Raw genomic sequence first — 22885 nt, 5'->3', positions numbered from 1 at the left:
GAGGGAGGGAGCTCCCTCTCACCCCACCGGCATCCTGTGGCCAAATAAAGGCCCCCAGGTCCGCCTCTAGTTAATGCCTGCTAGGCCATGCCAGAGGTATAGCCTAGCAGATACCTGTCCGTTTTACACGGACAGGCAGTAATACACTGCAATCCAGAAATATTGCAGTGTATTCTAAAAGCGATCGGATGATCACATAGTGAGGTCCCCTAGTGGGACTAGTAAAAAAAGAAAAAGTTTAATACAAGTTAATAACAAATAAATGAAAAAAATATGAAAAACCCACCTTTTTCCCCTTCCAAATTGCTTTATGAATAAAAATGAAAAAAAAAAAAAGTTACACATATTTGGTATTGCCGCATCCATAACGACCCCAACTATAAAGTTATTACATTATTTGTTATCTTTGCAATCGTAACAACCCGCTGAATAAAGTTAGTGTTATTTATACCACACGGTAAACGGCGTAAATTTAGGACGCACCCCATGATGATGCTATTAAACAATTGAACTTGTCCCGCAAAAAACGTTATCCAGCTATGTTGACGCAAAAATAAATAAAAACAAAGCTCTTTGAATGAGACGATGGAAAAACGTAAAAAATAGCTTGGTCATTAAGGCCTAAAATAGGCTGGTCACGAAAGGGTTAAAGGCTATATACAACTTTTATTTTTTTTATTTTAATAAGTGTGTTTGGTGCAAATTATTTTTACAGGTACAGCTGCTTTGTATCCTGTATACAGAGCAGCTGTATCTGGCGCTGAAACCTGTATCCGTCAGGTCCGCAGCACTGACTGATTCAGTGTCAGCTCATGGTCTCTGACACACAGGATCGAGCTGTTACCGATCACATCTAAGTTCATAACTTAGATGTGAACGATAACAGGTGGATCCTGCGTGTCTCTGCTGTCAGTCCCTCTGACCTGATGCATTTAGCAATCAGCGCAAGATACAGCTGCTCTGTATACAGGATACAAAGCAGCTGTATCTGAAAAAGTAAAAATTATTTTTAATAAAAAGTATTTAGAAAGTTGCACCAAACACACCTATAGACATTTTTATAAAAAAAAAAAAAAAAAACACGATTTCAATAGGTGTATATAGCCTTTAAGGGGTTAATTTATCCTACTGTATTGTATTCTCATAATTTGTAAACAATCTTATGATTTAAATGGTACATTAAAAAATATATCATCTGTTCAGAGACCACACGTTTGGAAAAGCCGGTAGCCCACGTCAGTGGCCCCTCAATGCACATGTTTACAGCATCCTGCTGTTAAAGGGGTTGTTCCGTTCCTTTAAGTTGATGGTCCTCAGGATAGGCCATCAATAGCTGATGGGTCGGGGTCCGACTACAGGGACCTCCGCCGATTAGCTGCTTTGAAGGGGGTGCAGCGCTCTGTGTCGACGATTCACAGTGAGTAAGTAGTAAGGGCGCTGCAGCCCCTTCAAAACAGCTATGGTGATTTTCACTTTATTATTCATCATATATGGGCATTCAAACAATCACTATATATAGCCCATATATTGCTACCCTAACCTCTGTACAATAGTATGTCGGTACAAGGATAAGTCTCTCCCAAGATACAGAATCAAGGGATGAGCAATACCATACAGGGCGGATACAGGGTCCATATCTATCAAATACTGTTCCCCCCAGTAACTTCTGCGCAAAATTGTAACACGAGCACTTTTGTACCCAATTGGTTTAAACAGGGGACCTGAAAACAAAGAGGACTAGTTTCAGCTCCCACGTAGGTACAGAAGTACTGAGTAATGGATGAAGTCTGATGGAGCCCTTAATGAAACATCTGATTAGAGAATGGTCTGCAAGTTTTACATCTTAAAAAGGCACGTCTAGCAGCAATCTGGACCTTTAGGCTATGTTCACACGGGGTATTTTGCCGAGTTTTTTTACGCGGAAACCGCGTCACAAAACTCGGCAGAAACGGCCCGAGAACGCCTCCCATTGATTTCAATGGGAGGCGTCGGCGTCTTTTTCCCGCGAGCAGTAAAACTGCCTCGCGGGAAAAAGAAGCGACATGCCCTATCTTTGGGCGCTTCCGCCTCCGACCTCCCATTGACTTCAATGGGAGGCAGAGAAATCGTATATCTCGCTGTTTTATGCCCGCGGCGCTCAATGGCCGCGGGCGAAAAACGGCGCGATAATTGCCGCGAAAATCGGCGTGCAGGGAGAGGAATATCTGCCTCAAAGTTCCAAACGGAATTTTGAGGCAGATATTCCTCCCCCAAAATACTCCGTGTGAACATAACCTTAGGTTGGTTTCACACACACAGCGTTTTACTGCGTTTTTCTTCTTTACTTTTGTGGTGCCTTTTTTTGTGTAGCCAGACGTCACATTAAAGTCTATAGTAATATGTAAAAAGCACTACCTACACTGCATTTTTTCTTTTGGCTTTTTTGTGGTCAGTGGTGCTTTATTCCCCAAGTGCAGTATGCTCTGGGTGTAGCCTTTTTTAGTGCATTTTTCCCATAGGCCTCTCTATAGGACTTCAAAAACGCATGTACAAAATAACATTAAAAGAAAAATGCCACTAAAAACCCAATAAGAACCACTGTAATATTTAAAAAAATATATAGTCTAGGCCGGCTTGCAGAAAGTCTAGATTCAGACAAATGCTAGGCAAATCCATGAAATTCCATCTATCCTTAGCAAAAGAGAGAAATGCTTTCTAGGATCTAAGGTAAATCTTAGAGGTAACCGGTTTTCCACTGTGAATGAGGGTATCTATAACTGCCTCAGAGGAGACCTTTTCTTTTTACTCAGGATAGCAAGTCCAGCATCCGAGCCTTCAGTTGAAGTTGATGGACTTCCGGATGGTAAGCACAGTCACGTCTGGCAGAGTCACGTCTGCCCCTCTAGCAGGAGGGAAGAGTCCAGAAGTTTCCTGCTGAGAGATTAAGAAGTAGGGGGAACCAGACTCTTTTTTTTGGCCAATAAGGGGCAGTCAAGTTTACTTTCACGCAACTTCCTATATCTTTGTTAGAGTCCTTAGAATGCGGAAGAAAGACAGGAAGGCATAGAGGATGCCCTTTGGCCACGACTGGGTAAAAGCATCCACCTGCAAAGGCCGGTCCGAGAGACAGGGAGTAAGGCTGGGTTCACACGACCTATTTTCAGACGTAAACGAGGCGTATTATGCCTCGTTTTACGTCTGAAAATAGGGCTGCAATACGTCGGCAAACATCTGCCCATTCATTTGAATGGGTTTGCCGACGTATTGTGCAGACGACCTGTAATTTACGCGTCATCGTTTGACAGCTGTCAAACGACGATGCGTAAAAATACAGCCTCGGCAAAAGAAGTGCAGGACACTTCTTTCAGACGTAATTTGAGCCGTACTTCATTGAACTCAATGAAGAACAGCTCAAAATTTACGGCTGTCAGAGAAGCCTCGCAAAATGCGAGGAGGAGGATTTACGTCTGAAACGAGGCAACTGTTTACTCCTGAAAACAGTCTGTCTTTTCAGACGTAAATGACAGCTAGCGTGTGCACATACCCTTAAAGTTTGGTACCTGAAAGTTCTTCCTTGTTGCATACAAGTCTAGTTTTGGGGAACCCAATATTTCTGTCAGCTGCTGAAAAATCCTGGGGTTCAGTCTCCAATCGACCATTCTCTCAGTGTCTGTCTGCTGAGAAAGTCAGCCAGTGTATTATTTTTTTCTTTTAGGTGGATTGCCTTCAAGAAGGAGAGATTATTTTCTGCCCAAGAGGAAAAAGCAGAGTGGCCATTGAAGAAAGCGCCGTGAACGATGGTCTGACGTGTGTACTCGCCAGCCGGGAAGAAGTCAACAATCCTAGAACCGTCATGATTTATCTGATGGAAACTGAAGCTTCATAGAGATGGTCAGGTCCTCCTGCTGTATAACCTGCTGCCTGCCGATAGGTTCAGCGTGACAGATTCCAAGGCTACAACACAGCTGTTTTGTAGGTAGACTTTTTTTTCCATAGGGTAATCAAAATCTTACGCGATTTCCAAGAGACTTTAATATTACTCTATGGAGGAAGGATATGGATACTACTTTTCAAAATCACTCCGCATGCTGCGATTAAGAACAAATAAAAATGGCTAGTAACTCGCTTGATTGAAGCAATTTTGTAGAGATTGTAAAGCTACTCAATGCATTTCTATTGACAGCAATGTCAGAGCGATTTTTTGTAGTGAGCATAGAAAGTCTAGGCACAATCCTAGCCTTAGTGTGATAACTTCATCCCTCTCAGTCATCCCGATTGTTCAGTCAGCAGTGCTGCCCTAGAAGCTTGAACGTTCCCTTTACTAGAAATGAATAATAAACTTGCCCGTACTGTTAGTCAGCCTGCTGGATTATCTGCATGTTTCTGAAACAAACAAACAGTTAAGAAGAAATTCTGCAGAGAACACAGGGATTAGTTTCCTGCTGATCTATTAAATTTTTGGCTAAGGAACAGCCGAGGGGTGGGGCTAAAACAAGAGGCAGGGCTTAATCTTTTTGTTGTACTGCAGACCGAGCAGATGGGGGGGGGGGCTCCTTCTGCAGCCTGTTGCCTTACAGCCAGACAGGAGGGGGACATGGCTGATCTCCTGGGACACACAGAAGCTTTCTTTATATATTTATCAGTTTTAATTATAATATGGGACAAATGGAATTAAAGGGAGGGAAGACATGAAGGGAGGAATCGCTGGGAAATATTTTTAATGTGTGCATTATCTATTCTTCGTGTTCCTTTAACAAGGTAAACTGCGACCCTTAAGCTGTTACTGGTGTACAGCTGTGTCACTCCATCTTGGAAGGAAATAATTTTTTCTAAGTTTCATCCTTACATAAGAATTACAGTTAATACATGTGGATAAGTGAAGTCAGACTGCAAAATGGTTTGATATTTTAAAATCGAATTTGAACGGTGTTCGTCACCACCTGTAGTAAACAAAAGCTATAGAACAAGGTATAATAAAAAAGGAGGATTTAATTCTTTGGAAAGTATACTTTGGGATTCTACTAAAAAGTTTCTACAGAAATTAAATAGATCCATATTTCTTTACCGAACCTTTTAAAAGCTTCCAAAACACGATCCATAGTGAATGCATAGTACCTACCCATAACAATTCCTCCAATAGCACCAGATTTCTGCACATTCCTAGCCTTCTCAGCAAACATGCACTGGCCTCGTTGCATCAATGCAATTTTCCCTTTAATGACATCAGAATTGGTTATCTCCGTGCAGCCACTGTAAGGCTCCGTTTTGGCTACAAATCCACGACACTGAAACAAAGAGAATTGTCAATAGATTAATAATGAGGATTACATTGCCCTTCCCCATCACATTTAGTTTTCAATTAACAAACTCAATCTTATCTCTAGATGTACCACATTTAAACATAGTCAGTCCTCATCTTATTTACTAGAGGTCCTAGATGTGAAAGACTGGAAGAAGGAAAGCTTGGGACTGTGAAGTTCACTTACTTCAATCAGGTATCAGACTAAATCTCTAGATAAAAGTTTTCTACATCGGTAGTATCCAAAACGGAGGCTGGTCGGGCATGCTGGGAATCATAGTTTCCCCAATGGTAGAGCCACACGTTGGAGATCATGGATGTATAAAATTTGTCGCCAGGGACTTAGTCTGATATATTTAAAGATGGAATAAAATTTTCTCCTAAGATGATGAAAACAAGCTTCTTATTATTTTGCCTTCCTCTGAATCAAAACTGCAGGAAATGGCTTAAAGAGGCTCTATCACCACATTATAAGTGGCCTATCTTCTACATAATGTCATCAGCGCTGTAATGTAGATTACAGCTGTGATTTTTATTTAGAAAAACGATCTTTTTTGACGAAGTTATGACCTATATTATCTTTATGCTAATGAGTTTCTTAATAGACAACTGGGCGTGTTTTACTTTTTGACCAAGTGGGCGTTGTGGAGAGAAGTGTATGACGCAGACCAATCAGCATCATACACTTCTCTCCATTCATTTACACAGCACATAGTGATCTTACTAGATCACTATGTGCAGCCAGATACACACACACACACTAACGTTACTCAAGTGTCCTTACAGTGAATATACATTACTTCCAGCCAGGACGTGATGTCTATTCAGAATCCTGACACCTCGGTAACGTTTGTGTGAGATTTACAGCAAGGCAAACGTAATCTCGCGAGATTACGATGTAACCGGTCATTTAAAACGAGATTACGCTTGCCTTGCTGCAAACCTCACACAAACGCTACAGAAGTGTCAGGATTCTGAATAGACATCACGTCCTGGCTGGAGGTAATGTATATTTACTGTCAGGACACTGCAGTAACGTTAGTGCGTGTGTATGTGGCTGCACATATATGATGTAATAAGTTCACTATCTGCTGTGTAAATGAATGGAGAGAAGTGTATGACGCTGATTGGTCACTGATTGGTCAGGGTCATACACTTCTCTCCACAACGCCCACTTGGTCAAAAAGTAAGACACGCCCAGTTGTCCATTAAGAAACTCATTAGCATAAAGCTAATATAGGTCATAACTCCGTCAAAAATGATCGTTTTTCTAAATAAAAAACACTGTCGTAATCTACATTACAGCGCCGATCACATTATGTAGAAGATACTTATAATGTGGTGACAGAGTCTCTTTAAACTATATGGACTTTTCACTTTTTCTTTTTAACGCTCACTAGCTATGTAACTATATAGTTATATAATATAGTATATTATATAGTTATAATGGATACAGGGACATTTAATTAATTTGATATATTTATACATGTTTTGCTATGTATCACTTTATCTATTAATTTTGTACCCATTTATCACTACTATTGATATTTTATTGATTGCTGAATTTTATTTATTTGGTGAACATTTTTGGTTTATATTCTATTTTTTTAAGCAGAAATGTAGAGTCCATTAATATTTTAGATTGTGTTGTTCACATTTTGAAGTTCATGGCCTTCTTGGAGGAAGGTTTTATCCCCTTATTATCCTTATTTGGGAAGATCATTTTGTTTTCTCACCATAAGAAGCAATTTAGGACATAATATTTGCTAATTTTGCTGAATTTAAGGTGTACTTCTATAAAATGGGCTACACTAAAAGCCATTTAATATGCTATTATTTAAATCTTCCCATTTCTAATTTTTTGTGATTAACTTAAAATACGTTATATTTACGATTAGTGTAGTAATTTTTTTCTTCTTTTTTGTTTCCGATACCATTAGGTGATCAGACTGCACCCCCAGGTTGTACATTTGTAGTCTAGTAACAGAACTAGGAAGACTAACACAGAAAAGTGCAGTCTGTTAACAATTACCCCTGCAACATTCTTAGATAGATCCATTCCAAACTGTGCAGGCCCCGCAGTTAATACCACTCGCCCATAAAATGGGTGAGACACTATTTGCACTGCACGTGGAGGTAACTGTTGCTCCTTCTGTTGCTGGCTGGAAAGTTCAATCATCTCTTGCATAAAACGCAAACCATCCTCAGCATCTATGGAGCTCGCGGCCTGAAAGAAACAAAATTATTAAAAAAAAGTTGAAATCAACTGGAAGTAAATGCAGCATTATGAAAAGATTTTCTGGATGTGCAGAACTTTATCCCTGCCCAAAATACGATCTCAATTAATCCGCTTACCAATAGTTCTGTTACTGTGTAGACTGGTAATTTCTTAGGCCATGTTCACATCTGCATCTATGGTTCCGTTGCTCTGCTCCCACATAGGAACAGAACAACGAAAATACCAGTAGCACTGGTTAAGTTTCACGATGGACACCATCAATGCTTGACGGAACCCATTTAATTTAATGGGTTCCGTCGGGGTTCTATCATAGTGTCTGTTATGTTACCAGAAACAATAGCGAAGCATGCCGCGATATTGTTTACGGTATTTTGGGTCAAATATGTGACGGAGGTCCCTAACAAAGCCTTCAACGCAGATGAACTAGTACGGATTCAGGGTTACAGCCTACATGATCGCTAGAGCTGCATTCACAATTCAGCTTTGTACTGGAATTAGGTCAACTGCTTGACACTAAATCGTATAGGTGAGGTTCTGTAATGCAGTTATTTTGTTGCTACATCATATTATCAAATTAACAAGGTGCAATAGGATCCAAGACACCAGAGCAAGCTCTGTGTGGACATTACACTAGAAGGAAATGTTGGAGGTATGAACTCAGCAGCTCAGAGAAATGTGAAAGCAGCCTTGGATAAGAATAAAATACAGGAGCAGCACAAGGCAAGTAAAGTTCAGTATTTTCAAAATGAAGCAACTTTTTATGTAGATTATATCTATGTGTAAATCGTAAAACTGTGACTCTGCGCTATAATTGTAATATTTCTTAGTTTATTCATTCAGCTGCATCCCTCAGTTCTGCTAAGCGCCCACCCTGATAAAATGTTAGCTACAATGGCGCTCTACAGCACGGTGTTAGATTTCAAGTAACAAATATCTGAGCGCGCCCAAAGGACTACAGCCAAATTATTTGGGGTTTACAGACGATGGATATAATTTTCCAATATGCCAGAAGAGGGTTTTAAACGGACTGCCTCTTTAAGGAACTATTTATAAAGCACACTCTTACTTGATTGGCATGTTGAACAAGCTGAACTCTTCCATCTTTCAGATGAATCAGACTGACACCCATCTTTTTCAGGATTTCCAAATGTTCTGAGTTACTAGCCATAAAATCCCTAGCACGTAATGGTGGCCTGTTCCCATTGCCGGAAATCTCATCCCTAATAAAAGGTTGAAGTGAATTCCAAAGTTTTGTTATTCACAGAAGCATTTAAAAGGGTTAAACAATGTTATATGCAGAATTTAAAAAGGAACAAGTAGCAGGCTTTAAATCCCTAAAATACTCATTCCAGCGCATTGACACATCTATAAAATCAAAAAGGGCAATTTACTGAACAGCTTCAGATCTGCTAACACAATGACGGAAGTTTCTTTAATGACGGATTAGAAAGAAGGTAAATGTAGCATTTATTTAAAAACAAATATTTCTTAGTGATTCATGCTAGCGTATATATTTAACAACATCACACAGGTTTCCGTTGCCTCCAATGGAAAGAATAGTCTTGTCTGCTAGGCAATTCTACCTGGTAAAAAAAAAATTATATGGAAACCTGACAGTCTGATCAGGACCCGTTGCAAAATGGATAAAAAACAGATGTCACACACAATAACATACAAAAAAAATAATCTTTATTGTTACAATATAATACTAAATAGATATATAAATACTTACATTCTTGAAGTAGTGCGAGGACAATTCTTATCAACCACATTTTTTAATGGTTCCCTTATGCTCTGAGCATACAAAGGATCATTGCGAAAAAGAATTTGTGTATTTGGACACGACCAATCAAAATTGCTGTCATCAAGCTCTGTGTATTGGGTAGTCTGTAATCAAAGACAAATGGTTTAGAAATCATATAAAACCATCACAATGTTGAATAACTTAGGAAATATACTATTACATATCTTGTACTTGTCCTATACTCAAGTCTGCATTCACAATTCGCCTTGGGCATCAAAAAAACAAAACACAGGGGGAGAGCAGATGGGGCATTTTCCTAATGCTGCCTCAACTTGGTAAAGTGATCAGCAGGGGTCACGCAGACTGGAAACCCACCAATCGCACATTAATGACATATTCTAACAGCAAGTGAGATCACCTCCTCAACCAGTTCAAAATAAATTCACAGCACTAAGAGGTTAATTGGATTAGATGGAGCAGGTGAAGGGAAAAAGGCCATAGTCCTAAATCTCCATTTAATATAGGCATCTACACAAGACACCTCACCGGTCAACATAGACAGGAGGATGTAAAACAAATTTCCTGTATGAACAGCTTTACTCATATTGCCACTAAGCAAATATTACAAGTGTAGCACGAGATCCCTGTAGATAGGCTGATTTTTTAAGTTCTCCTCAAGAGAAAGTAATCCCCTCCTCTCCGGACAAGTACTGGCTGGATACAACCGACCGATGTCACAGGGGTTGTGCTGGTGTTAATTACACTACTTAAAGGGGTTATTCCCAGAATGGGCTTATCACGTACCCACAGGACCCCCACCGATCGCAAGAACGGGTGTCCCAAACCTCCAGTTCCACGTTACTGCACCCTTCTCCAGTAAGAATCTTGAGTTGTGCGGCAGTCACATCTGCTTCGGAGGCTGCACTATGGTTTCCGGTAAAACCATGGACACCCTAACAGAAACCCAACAGTACTCATAAAAGTCCATGGGTGCTGTTGGGCGCCAATGGTGTCTGTCAAAACGGAACAGTGCTGCTGATATTTTCGTTGTTCTGCTCGTCTGACGGAGAGGAACAGTGGAAACACTAACGCCAGGGTAAACCCAGCCTAACACTGCAAACATTAAAGAGGCTCTGTCACCAGATTTTGCAGCCCCTATCTGCTATTGCAGCAGATAGGCGCTGCAATGTGGATTAGAGTAACGTTTTTATTTTTAAAAAACGAGCATTTTTGGCCAAGTTATGGCCATTTTCGTATTTATGCAAATGAGGCTTGCAAAAGTACAACTGGGCGTGTATTATGTGCGTACATCGGGGCGTGTTTACTACTTTTACTAGCTGGGCGTTCTGATGAGAAGTATCATCCACTTCTCTTCAGAACGCCCAGCTTCTGGTAGTGCAAATCTGTGACGTCACTCACAGGTCCTGCATCGTGTCGGCACCAGAGGCTACAGTTGATTCTGCAGCAGCATCAGCATTTGCAGGTAAGTAGCTACATGGACTTACCTGCAAACGCTGATGCTGCTGCAGAATCATCTGTAGCCTCTGGTGCCGGTGTCCTCGCTCGTCTGACACGATGCAGGACCTGTGAGTGACGTCACAGCGTGATCTCTCGAGAACACGCTGTGTCTGCACTGCCAGAAGCTGGGCGTTGTGAAGAGAAGTGGATGATACTTCTATACACAACGCCCAGCTAGTAAAAGTAGTAAACACGCCCCGATGTACGCACATAATACACGCCCAGTTGTACTTTTACTTTTCAACACGCCCAGTTGTACTTTTGCAAGCCTCATTTGCATAAATACGAAAATGGTCATAACTTGGCCAAAAATGCTCGTTTTTTAAAAATAAAAACGTTACTGTAATCTACATTGCAGCGCCGATCTGCTGCAATAGCAGATAGGGGTTGCAAAATCTGGTGACAGAGCCTCTTTAAACATGGTTTCATCATATACTCACAAATCGCATTGCAACATTCTCACTTATATCGAGGACGGTTATATTACACTCATTGCGATTTTTAGAGTATAAGAAAACCATCCTTGATGTAAACAAATATGGAATTGTTACACTTGAGGTTGCGGCCTCATGCACACAGCAGTGCCCGTAATCACAGTCCGCGATTGAGGGGCACGGCCGCAAACATTTGCGAGTCGTGCTCCCATACAAAGTATGGGAGCATCGGCTAAAACGCGAAAATGATAGAACATGTCCTATCTTTTGCAGTACACTTCTACGGCCCAGACACCTTCCCGTAAATTAACGGGAAGGTGTCCCTGGACAATAGAAGTGAATGGGTCCGTAATTGGACCATAATTGCGGAAGACTTTTACGGTTGTGTGCATGGGGCCTGAATCCTATTTTATCAGCATAATCACAATACTGTGACAGTTGGATCTTGCCGATTCTTGTACAGAGCAGAGGGGTTTATTTTCCGTTGTGGAGAACTGCAAAGACCAGCATAACTACAGTGATATTGTGCTACACTTATGATATTTGCCATTTGCTTTGCTGCAATAAGAGTAAAACTTCTCATAAGGGAGATGTGTTTTACATCATCCGGACATTCATCGGGGAGGTGAACTGTGTAAATACCTACTTCCATAATGCACTAGCAAAGTTAGTCTTTTCAACATCAGACTATTCTAAATGCTGATAGAAGGTCTACAATTCCCAAAATGAAAAATCACCAGTTGTGTAAAGACATGAGAAGATTTATCAAAACTAGTGAAAACTGGAGCAGTTGCCCATAGGAACCAATCAAATTCCAGCTCTCTGTTCCAGGCCCGTAAGAAGATGAAACCAGCGACTTGATTAGTTATGGGAAACTCCTCCACTTTTTATTTGAACTAGTTTTGATACATTTTCCCATTGAGTCAGCAAAGAATGCTGGGAGAATTCTGATAATAAGCTCGCAGAATTGTCAATGCAGCTCTGGGATAAATCAAATTACTCAAGTACTTAATATCTTTATGTGAAATGTGTTCAAAGGTGGACATCGACTTAAATAAAATGGAATAACAACAAAAATGATCAAATACACACTTTGTTTTTCTTCATTCGGGTGTGATTTGCTGTGGATAACCAAAGTGGTAAAAGATGAGCTTCTGTAGTAAAAATGTAATCCTCTATGTCAAAGTTTAGATCTTCCCTCTCAGAAAATAGCAAGTACAAGTATTTAAACATCTCTGCCAGGAAAAAGGAGTCCATCCTAAACAAAAATAAAAAGGTAAGTTATGGGGCAGAAATTTAGGGAAAACCCTTAGAAACTTAAAAACAAAATACTACTTAACATTTTAAATACCCAGTCGAGTCACATTATTATGACCACCTTCTACTTTCGACATTGGCAGCGCGTAGCCCATGAAGGAAGTGATGTGTCGTGGACTGGCTTGGTGGGTATGTAAGGTGTCCGATAGGCTGTCTGAACACATCACTCGTTGTTGCCATGGGTAAAAGGGGTCGATTTATCAGTTGCAAAAATGGATGATTATTGGCTTTTGGGGCAAGAGAGGCAGTATTTCTCGAACAGCGCAGTTTGTGAACTCTTTGCGTGCTGCGGCTAAAGTGTATGTCGTGTGGACAAATGGCACCATTGGGAATAACTAAAGTGGAAGTTGCAGAGCACCACATGCCATTGATGAGAGAGGTGAACCTCGGCTACGAAGGCGCACAAGGGCCGTACAAACACTACAGTGGATCAGCTTACCGTGAAAATCAACCAGGGGGCTACCAGACGTGTGTCTAAAATAGTTCAGCGAACCCTACTGTGTATGGGGCTCCGAAGCAGACGTACGGTCACTGCTCCAGAAAAAAAGGGTTCAATTTTCACGGTAGTATTGAAATTGGACCACCGTTGATTGGCAAAGGCGATGAGTTAGGTTTTCTGCTTCATCGAACGGATGGACGTTGGTTTGTCAGGCGAGAAACATCAGAAAACAAACACCCTGCAACCATTGCTGGAAGAATACAAGCGGCAGCGTTATGGTCTGGTGAATTTTTTCATGGTACTCTCTGGGCCCACTCATCCATGTGGAAGGCACTCTGAACCGATTTGGGGATGAATCCATCGTTGCAGATCACATCCACCCATACATGCCGTTTGTCTACCCTGTGGCAGGTGGAATCTTCCAGCAAGACAAAGCGATATGTCACATGGCTAGAAATGTCCAACAGTGGTTGGACGAGCACGACCAAGACTTCCCTGACCCCCTAATTCGCCAGACTTGAACCCAATTGAGCATCTATGGGACCACCTCGATCGTCTTGTTCGCTCTATTGATCCTCCACCTCTCGCACCAGACAGCAAATGTGGGATGCACTGCAGTCAGCATGGCTCCAGATACCCCTACACAACCTACCAGCAACTTCTAGCTGCTATCCGTGCTGCACACGGCGGTTACTCTGGATATTAGCTGGTGGTCATAATAATGTGACTCGACTGGAAATTTTCTGCACATTACAGGTTGTATATTCACCTATCGTTTACATCTTTCTACCGTAAATCAATTGTATATGCAAAGATGATAAAGCGTAAAATATCTTCTCTCTCAGCTTAACAGATGCCTTTATACCATAACTGTTCAGAAACTCTGCACTCACTGAAAAACAAGGTCAACTATAAAGCTTGAAAGCCTTCAGTGTTCACAGTCTCATATTACACAGTGTAGAAGAGCAGAGCGTTTGACAGGGAGAGGGGAGAGAATGCGCCTGCCCATACACACACTTCTCTCCTGCTGAACTTATGTTATAGTTCGCGTTCCCGGTGTGTGTGAGGGGGATTGCAGACAGGCAGACACTTTTCATGTGTCTTGCAGGAGCAGATGATTGATCACAGTACTGAGGCTAGGGGCACATGGGAAGCTCAACCAAGACACTGATCAGGAGATTTTTTTGGAGCGGAGCTTATGAAAAACTGACAATTAGAGATGCAGAGGGGGAAAACATCATACAGGTGACATTGTGGTCAGAAATATTCTTATGACTGAAGAGCATACAACTGATGGTTTAATCTGAAAATTCACCTGGAATGATAGGAACACTTTAAAATTATCTGACATGCTGCCGCTCAAACCTGAAGCTGCAAAGCAAAAAGGAGGTTGTTTTAAAAAGTATCCCTAAAAAAAACAGTCACCTCAGCTCACTGCCAGACCAGCATTCAGAGAATACAGGGCAGTAATAAAGCAGCTCCACCGCCACTGATGGCATGGAAAAATAAAAATCTGGAGGACCATTTAAAAAATCTAAATGAAGGTAGCATATTTAGAATTTTTCTTTTTTTAGCCTGCATGTATTGCTGGAACATGTACAGGTCTCAATGACTTAGAATATCAAAAAGTTAATTTATTTCAGTCATTCAATTCAAAAAGTGAAACTCATTATATAGATTCATTACACACAGAGTGATCTATTTCCAGCATTTTTTTCTGTTGATGATTATGGTAACAGCTATGGAAAACCCAAAATGTATCTCAGAAAATTAGATAAGCCAAATTTCAAAAATGATTTTTAAACCGAAACGTAGGCCTACTGAAAAATATGTCCAGTATATGCACTCAATACTTGGTCGGGGCTCCTTTTGCATGAATTACTGCATCAATGCGGCGTGGCATGGAGGTGATCAGCCTGTGGCACTGCTGAGGTGTTATGGAAGCCCAGGTTGCTTTGATAGCGGCCTTCTGCTCATCTGCATTGTTGGCTCTGGTGTCTCTCATCTTCCTCTTGACAATGCCCCATAGATTCTCTATGGGGTTTAGGTCAGGCGAGTTTGCTGGCCAATCAAGCACAGTGATACTGTGGTTATTAAACCAGGTATGGGTACTTTTGGCAGTGTGGGCAGGTGCCAAGTCCTGCTGGAAAATGAAATCAGTATCTACATAAAGCTTGTCAGCAGAGGGAAGCATGAAGTGCTGGAAAATTTCCTGGTAGACGGCTGCATTGACTCTGGACTTGATATAACACAGTGGACCAACACCAGCAGATGACATGGCTCCCCAAACCATCACTGACTGTGGAAACTTCACACTGGACCGCAAGCAACTTGGATTGATGCTTCTCCACTCTTCCTCCAGACTCTGGGACCTTGATTTCCAAATGAAATGCAATAATTACTTTCATCTGAAAACTGGACTTAGAACCACTGAGCAACAGACCAGTGCTTTTTCTCCTTAGCCCAAGTAAGACGCTTCTGACGTTGTCGCAAATGTCCTGGATACGTCTGTGTGGGGTTGCTCTTGAAGCACTAGCTCCAGCCGCAGTCCACTCCTTGTGAATCTCCCCCAGAATTTTGAATGGCCTTTTCTTGACAATCCTTTCAAGGCTGCGGTTATCCCTGTTGCACCTTTTTCTACCATACTTTTTCCTTCCTCTCAACTTTCCATGAATCTGCTTGGATACAGCACTCTGGGAACAGCCAGCTTCTTTGGCAATGTCTTTTTGTGGCTTACCCTCCTTGTGGAGGGTGTCAATGACTGTCTTCTGGACAACTGTCAAGTCAGCAGTCTTCCCCATGATTGTGTAGTCTACTGAACCAGACTGTTGGACCATTTAAAGGCTTAGGAAACCTTTGCAGGTGTTTTGTGTAATTAGCTGATTAGAGTGTGACACCATGAGTCTACAGTCTTCAACTTTTACCCAATAGTCTAATTTTCTGAAAAACTAAATTTTGGATTTTCATTAACTGTTAGCCATAATCATCAACATTAAAAGAAAAAACTGCTGGAAATATTTCACTGTGTGTAATGAATCTAAAGAATATGAGTTTCACTTTTTGAATTGAACCACTGAAATAAATTAACTTTTTGATGATATTCTAATTCATTGAGAAGGACCTGTATATCACCTGCAACAATTTCTGTTGATCAGATACTCTAGATTGTTAGAGGACGATGAGTCCTGGATTGCAAGAACTATAACAACATTTAGATTACAGATAATGACATAAAATATAAATATGCTTTACATTAAACTCTACAGTGTAATATAGATACCTGTCTTCATGACTTCCAGTTCGCACATCTTTAACAGCTGCAAATCCACATGGGACACGAGCATATTTGTTCAAATTTTCAATGATTGTTTTTCCCACTTCTAAGTAATAGGGATCACTTGTTGCCTTTAATTTAAAAATCAATAAATAATTCTAATAATAATCCATACACAAAATTCTCAATATGCTTAACACTATAGTAAAAGAAAAGTTCTTACTTTATACAGGAAGTATGTGCTTTCTGCAAACTCTGGTCTCAATGGATGCTGGGCCCAGTGCACTCTGAAGTCGGTTGTGAAGGCCTAAAATATATACACATATTGAGATACACATATATACACATATTGAGATACATATATTTTTTTTTTAGTACTCATTTAGTTGATATATATATCGTAGCCGACTATTCGCTTTATATTTTTTTCATTACAGAAAGAAAGAAAAACAATGACTTATGGTTATAATAAATTCATATTATACAAGAATATCAGAACAGATTGTAAGGACCAAAAAATCAACAACGGACTACAAGTACATTATCTGAAATAAAAAACAAAAACAGATTTATAATGGCCAAGTACATAAACCTTTATAAAAGCAAGCGCATTGGGAGGGCAGTAAGGAATCTCAGATATTTGCTATTTGATGAACTGCAGATTTCCCCCTTCGCAATACAAAGATGCAACGTAATGTAATGTCCATGCTGCGACTTTGAAAAGCCCATTCATATGTACTGTACTTCATTGTGAATTTCAGTGCAGAATCCGCACGACTGAGCACAGACTCCGTGCTAAACATCTTACCAACATTTTTCAAACAATAATATGACACCATAACGGTTTGTGAACACCAAGTCAAGTATGTCTTCTCTCAGTCTGTGGGTTCAGGATGGCTCTGTTCACATCTCAGTCGGAAGCTCCGTTAGGGGCAGATCCGGCTGTGCTATTGTGTCTGGTAAATCTAAGGACACCCTTACAAAACCCATTAAAACCAATGGGTTCAGTCGACTGCGGGTGGTGTCCTTGGTGCAACGGAACCGTTGCTTCCGCTATTCCCTTGTTCTGCTCCTCTGACGGAGAAGAACAACGGAATGACAAAACACAGGTGTGAACCCAGTCTGCTACGATTAGAATAATGTCTTATACACAGAAGCAGGAGGTGCCACAAATTGTGAAAATTCAGTCGCACAAACAAAATTTCCATTACGTCCTGGACTAAGGTTCCATTCAACTAGAAGGATTTCATGGTCAAAACAATGTGCAAACAGCATCTTACCTCCGGCAGGAAATTGTGTTTTTTTATGACTTGATATAACATTTCATGGGTTTCTATAGCAGGTCTTATGTCTCCTTTCAGGACCTAGTAAAAAGTATAAAAGTGTAGCATGAAAACTGAAATACGATGGCTCACTAGAGTTAAAAGATCCAGTATTTCTTAGGATTTAAATACTTAAAAGGTAATGTAAACTCTAACAGAGACCCATAAAAAGCCTGGACCAGTTATTTATAGTGACCGTAAACTGTTTATCCTGAAACCTGTACTGAAAAAAAAAAAACAAGGACACTAAAGAATAAAACGTAAATGCACTGTAATCTATGCAAAATAAATATATTCTGTGCTTATTCTTTTACACTCCCCCATTTCTTCTATTGGCAGAGGACAGAACACCTTCTAGCGGAGATCTGTCGGCAGCCCTTATAGCCCAGACGAACAATGACGTTTTTATGCAGCTGTTGAACCGGACATGTCCGTGTTCCCCTGATGTGCCGTGTTACTAATGCTAAAATATATAGAGCACTTATAAGGGCAATTATTAGGTTGATGTCGGTTAAAGGGAACCCGTCACCAGCATTTTAGCTATAAAGCCAGCAATACCTGGTGAAAGTGGGTGAAAAATCATTGTCATCTAAGCTATAAATATGTTCTAAGTAAGCCCTGTAGCTTTAGTATTCAGTTTTTCAGCGGTCCCACGCCGTATGCAAATGAGCAGAAAAGAGTCAAATCTTCATCTGAAAAGAGTCAGATTTTCATTCCTCCAGCGTCTCAGAGTGGACTCCACCTCCTTCTTTTTGATTGACAGCTCCTTAGCCAGTCAGGGCCAGACAGGTGGCAACGGTGGGCGGGGTTAAGAAGCTGCATCCCAGAGGGAAAAATAATTACCATAAAAGGCGGGAAGAGTTTAAACGACGATATTTACTGACAGAGGAGGACTTCAGGAAAGAAGAGAACAGGAACGAACTCTGGACAGCTGCGGCCATTGAGGGATCAGGCGAGTTTAACAGGTAAGATATTGATGACAGGATCCCTTTAAGGCTCCTGCAAAGTGGCCAAATATCTACATGTGGGACGTTAGGGTATTATATCCACATGTATATCTATCCCTGCCGGTCCACGTGGATGAAATCAGCCATAGATTTACCCAGATGAAAGTAATGTAACCGTAAGAATAATAATTCAACCAGTTTATAACTATAAGAAGGGTCTTCAAACTAAATACATCATAAAAGTTTGATAAAATACTATATAAATCAAAAATATATAGATATAATAGACAAAACCATATTTTTTGTTTTACACGAAGTATAAAAAAAAAAAAAAAAAAGTGACTAGAAGCCTTAGGCCAAATGCACACAACTCGTATTATGTGCGGATTTGCAGCACATATTTCCCTGCAGCAAATTCGCCGCGTAATAGAGTACCAGCACAGTAAATGAGATTTCAAACAAACAATCTCTTCTACATGTTGCGGGATTTTCCGCACGTAAATTGACCTGTGGTGTGTATCTTAAAATCTGCAGCATGTCAATTTATATTGCGTTTCGATATGTGAGTAGTATCTGAGAAGTTAATAAAAAAATTAAAAAAACGCACCAATATGCGCAGCATAAAACCGCACCTATTTCCACTTCAAAATATAAAAACTGTACCTAGAAAGCAGAAAAAAAAAACCCACACTATTAGGAGCGTATTTTACCTGCGGTTGTGATGCAGATTTTCTGCACCAAATAACACATCTGCACCAAATAACCGATACGCAAAAAAAAAAAAAAGACCGCACATGGATGACTTCCGTGTGCAGTCTGTGGTTTTAACGGACCAGTGAATAGAATGGCCGAGACTGATCTGCAAAAACGGACAGGAATATGCCCTGTTCTATAAATTGCGGATACGAAAAAAATAAACGGATGTGTGCATGGCTCCATAGAAACGAATGGGTCAGTGTGCTATATGTTGAAAAAACGGATAGGACACTGAAGAATATCACGGACGTGTACTTAAGGCCTAAGGCCCCATGCACACAAACGTGCTTTTGCGGCCGCAATTCCCCCGGAAATCCACGGGAGAATTGCGGCCCCATTCATTTCTATGGGGCCATGCACACGACCGTTTTTACGGTCCGTGCATGGCCCGGAAGCCCGCACCGCAGAAAGAACGGGCATGTCTTATTACGGCCATCTTCTGCGGTCCGGGCTCATTGAAAATAATGAGCTTGCGGCTGACAGTCCGCTGCCGGCTGACCTGAAAATCACGGGCGTGCACATGGCTACGGTCGTGTGCATGAGGCCTAAGGGTTCTGAATTTCGCACAGTGGTTTCCTTGGGTATCAATTCATACCTGAAGACCAGGGAAAAATGCAAGAAGAGAATCCATCCACGTTCGGGCTGTCAGCATCGGTTTGTGTATATGAACATCAAGTAGAAGTGGTGGCTGACTTATATAGCGCATAATGGCATCATAATGCTAAACATTGAAGAAAGCAGATCAACAGTGTGAATACAAAACACTTAGCACTTACTTTACTGTAACCATTTAACTGCAGACACAGGACACATACGCCGATCACCCCAGAACATCAAAACCACTGACAGGTGAAGTGAATAACCATGATCATCTGGTTACAATGACACCTCTGAAGGGGTGGGATATTTTAAGGCAGCAAGTGAACAGTCCGTTCTTGAAGTTGATGTGTCGAAAGCTGGAAAAATGGGCAAGCGTAAGGATCTGAGTGACCTTTGACAAGGGCCAAATTGTGATGGCTAGACGCCAGGGTCAGAGCATCTACAAAACGGCAGGTCTTGTGGAGAGTTTCCAGTACGCAGTGGTTAGTGCCTACCAAGGGTGGTCCACGGAAGCACAACCAGTGAACTGGCAACAGTCATGGACACCCAAGGCTCAGTCATGCATATGGGGAGCGAAGGCTAGCCCGTCTGATCCGATCCCACAGAAGAGCTACTGTAGAAGTTTGGAACTGCGCAGCCACAATAAAAAAAAAAGCTAACAATGGGCATGTGAGCATCAGTACTGAACCATGGAAAAAAATGGTCAGGTCTGAAAATTCATGTTTTTTTTTTTTACATCATGTGGAAGGTCAGGAGCCGGTGGAACAGTGTGTGCTCCGGGCAATGTTTTGCAGGAAAGTCTTGGGTCCTGGTATCTATGTAAGAGTTACTTTGACACGTACCAGCTACCTAAACATTGTTGCAGACCAAGTACCCCCCTTAATGGCCACGATATTCCCTAATGGTATTGGCCCTTTTCAGCTGGATAATGCGCCCAGCCACACTGCAAAAAACGTTTAGGAATGGTTTGAGAAACATGTTCAAAAAGTTCAAGTTGTTGACTTGGCCTCCAAAACCCAGATCTCAATCTGATCGAGAATCTGCAGGATGTGCTGGAAAAAAAAGCAGAATCCATAGAAGCCCCACCTAAAAATTTACCGGATTTAAAAGGATCTGCTACTAAAGTCTTGGATACCACAAGACACCTTCTTGTGAAGTCCATGTCTCGATGGGTAAGAACTGTTTTGGTGGCACAAGGGGTGAGCTACAAAATATTAGGCAGGTGGGTTTAATGCTATTTATGATCAGTGTGGGTACTTAAGGAGGACCAGTCATCTCCTCTGATATGTTTTAGCAAACACTTGCATTCCCCATTATTAATAATTCTGGGTCAACTTTTCTTAGATCTCTGCATTTTGCTGTTCCACTTATTTCTCCAAGAAATTCCTGAATAAAATTACAGATGGGTGTTACCAGTCTATGTAGGGGTGACCAGTTACCCCTACATAGACTAACACTGTCCAATCAGTGCCCGCTGTGCCCATTGATAAGAGGGATAACGCCAAGTTGTCAAGTCATTCATAGAATGGAGGAATAACAAGAAACGGTGCTCAAGAATGGTTATTTGATGGGAAATGTAATTTTGTACTAAAACGAACATGTTAGAAGAGATGACAGGGCCTCTTTAAGAATAAACATTTTCTGACCAAATAAAAACTGACAGATCATCTAGAAAATTTGTCAGCAAAGTTTAAACATCTTCATGGTGGAAAAAGGTTAGAAAGAAATCACCAGGATTGTGTCTCAATTGTCAGAGTTGTCAAATGAAATGCAATCTCCAGCTGACATAGCGTGGGCGAGTGTTTTTTGTTTTTTTTATTAATAAAGACTGTTTATTGCTAGGTTTATATGTGAATATTCTGATTAAACAGCAGACAAGGAATTGACATTTTTTAGACTATAAGACGCCCTTTGAGAAAATAATCTTGCTAAAAATTATATGTAATAAAATTAAAACAAGGGGCTCCAGTGGTGCTAACTCTCCCCCCAGACCATTTTCTCAGTAGTCAGGCAAAGAGATCACGAGGCACTCTGCCCAATCACAGGTAATCACTGTCCTCCCTTTGCCATCTTGCACTGGTGCAGGCACAGGACAAATCAGCTGAAAAAGATGGGCACATTGGCGCACATTTATTATTGGTGTTGTGGCAGAATTCTGGCCTAAGTTGCACCTTCTTTTTGTAGCAAATCTTTTTAGTCAAATCAATTAAACGTGCCAAAAATAGAGGTTTACTACTCGATCGGCAAGGGGTGTGGCTTAGCTGAAAGGGTGTGTTTTACCAGAAAGGGTGTGGTCTAAATGTGCCAGTGTGCGCCACAAATGCGCATTACACAGAATGAATAAATCTGACCCATTGCTCGAGGACAGGAAAGATCACTGAAGCCTGGGGAGGGGACTAAATCGCTGGACCCCAAGTTTTAAACCCTCTGCAACCTTAGACCTACAGAGAATCAAACAATGACTTAGCCACTACCCTAGACCATCAGAGATAAATGTATTTACCCGTCTAGAGCTGCTGCCTGTCTGCAATGTCTTCACTTTGGTTGTAAGGGATATATATCATACACCGCAAATATTCTGAAATTAATTGTAAAACTTTTTTTTCCTCATTTTCGGTGATCTAAACTTGGTTGTGGCAGTTTGGAGGTTTTTAGGTACTATTAGGCTTTGATTGTACAGAGAATTTATTTTAGACCAGGAATCTAATTGTAAATCTGTTGCCAAATTTACCAGCCCATAAATTCAATTGTTTGCCCCCCAACAAGACATTTTTGCACAGAAGAGTCAAACTGTATCCTTGGTGGAAAAAAAAATAAAATAAAAAAAAAAAAGTCTTAGGGCACGCTCATACGGCACTCAAAAAATATGACTTATGAACATATCAAATACGCTAGCGTTTTTGTAACATGCTTTTTAAACATGCGTTTTTGACACGTTTTGTACGTGATTTCTGCACGTAATTAGAACTCCCATTGACTATGGGAACAATCGGTGTGTTTTTGGCACATTTGATGCG

At 40.9% G+C, this 22885-nt stretch overlaps 2 protein-coding genes across 4 annotated transcripts in view; one reads left to right on the top strand and one right to left on the bottom strand.

The window, feature by feature from the left end:
- The window catches only part of C7H1orf21 (chromosome 7 C1orf21 homolog), a 124885-nt gene extending 120555 nt beyond the window's left edge, over positions 1–4330 (top strand). The window contains exon 6 of the mRNA XM_075833448.1: positions 3695–4330. Within this exon, the coding sequence (XP_075689563.1) occupies positions 3695–3865 (171 nt within the window). The 3' untranslated portion in view covers positions 3866–4330. The remainder of the gene's footprint in view (positions 1–3694) is intronic.
- Positions 1–22885, bottom strand: part of EDEM3 (ER degradation enhancing alpha-mannosidase like protein 3) — a 56991-nt gene that overhangs the window by 7480 nt on the left and 26626 nt on the right. For all 3 annotated transcript variants that reach the window (XM_075833444.1, XM_075833445.1, XM_075833446.1), the window contains exons 10-18: positions 19864–19989; positions 17524–17607; positions 16467–16550; positions 16250–16374; positions 12306–12471; positions 9250–9404; positions 8584–8737; positions 7311–7505; positions 5099–5264 (exon numbers count right to left, since the gene is read on the bottom strand). In XM_075833444.1, the coding sequence (XP_075689559.1) occupies positions 5099–5264; positions 7311–7505; positions 8584–8737; positions 9250–9404; positions 12306–12471; positions 16250–16374; positions 16467–16550; positions 17524–17607; positions 19864–19989 (1255 nt within the window). The remainder of the gene's footprint in view (positions 1–5098; positions 5265–7310; positions 7506–8583; positions 8738–9249; positions 9405–12305; positions 12472–16249; positions 16375–16466; positions 16551–17523; positions 17608–19863; positions 19990–22885) is intronic.

The sequence above is a fragment of the Rhinoderma darwinii genome, chromosome 7 (genome assembly GCF_050947455.1).
Source record: "Rhinoderma darwinii isolate aRhiDar2 chromosome 7, aRhiDar2.hap1, whole genome shotgun sequence".
In the NCBI taxonomy this organism is placed as follows: Eukaryota; Metazoa; Chordata; class Amphibia; order Anura; family Rhinodermatidae; genus Rhinoderma; species Rhinoderma darwinii.
This window is presented reverse-complemented; position numbering and strand designations above follow the sequence as displayed.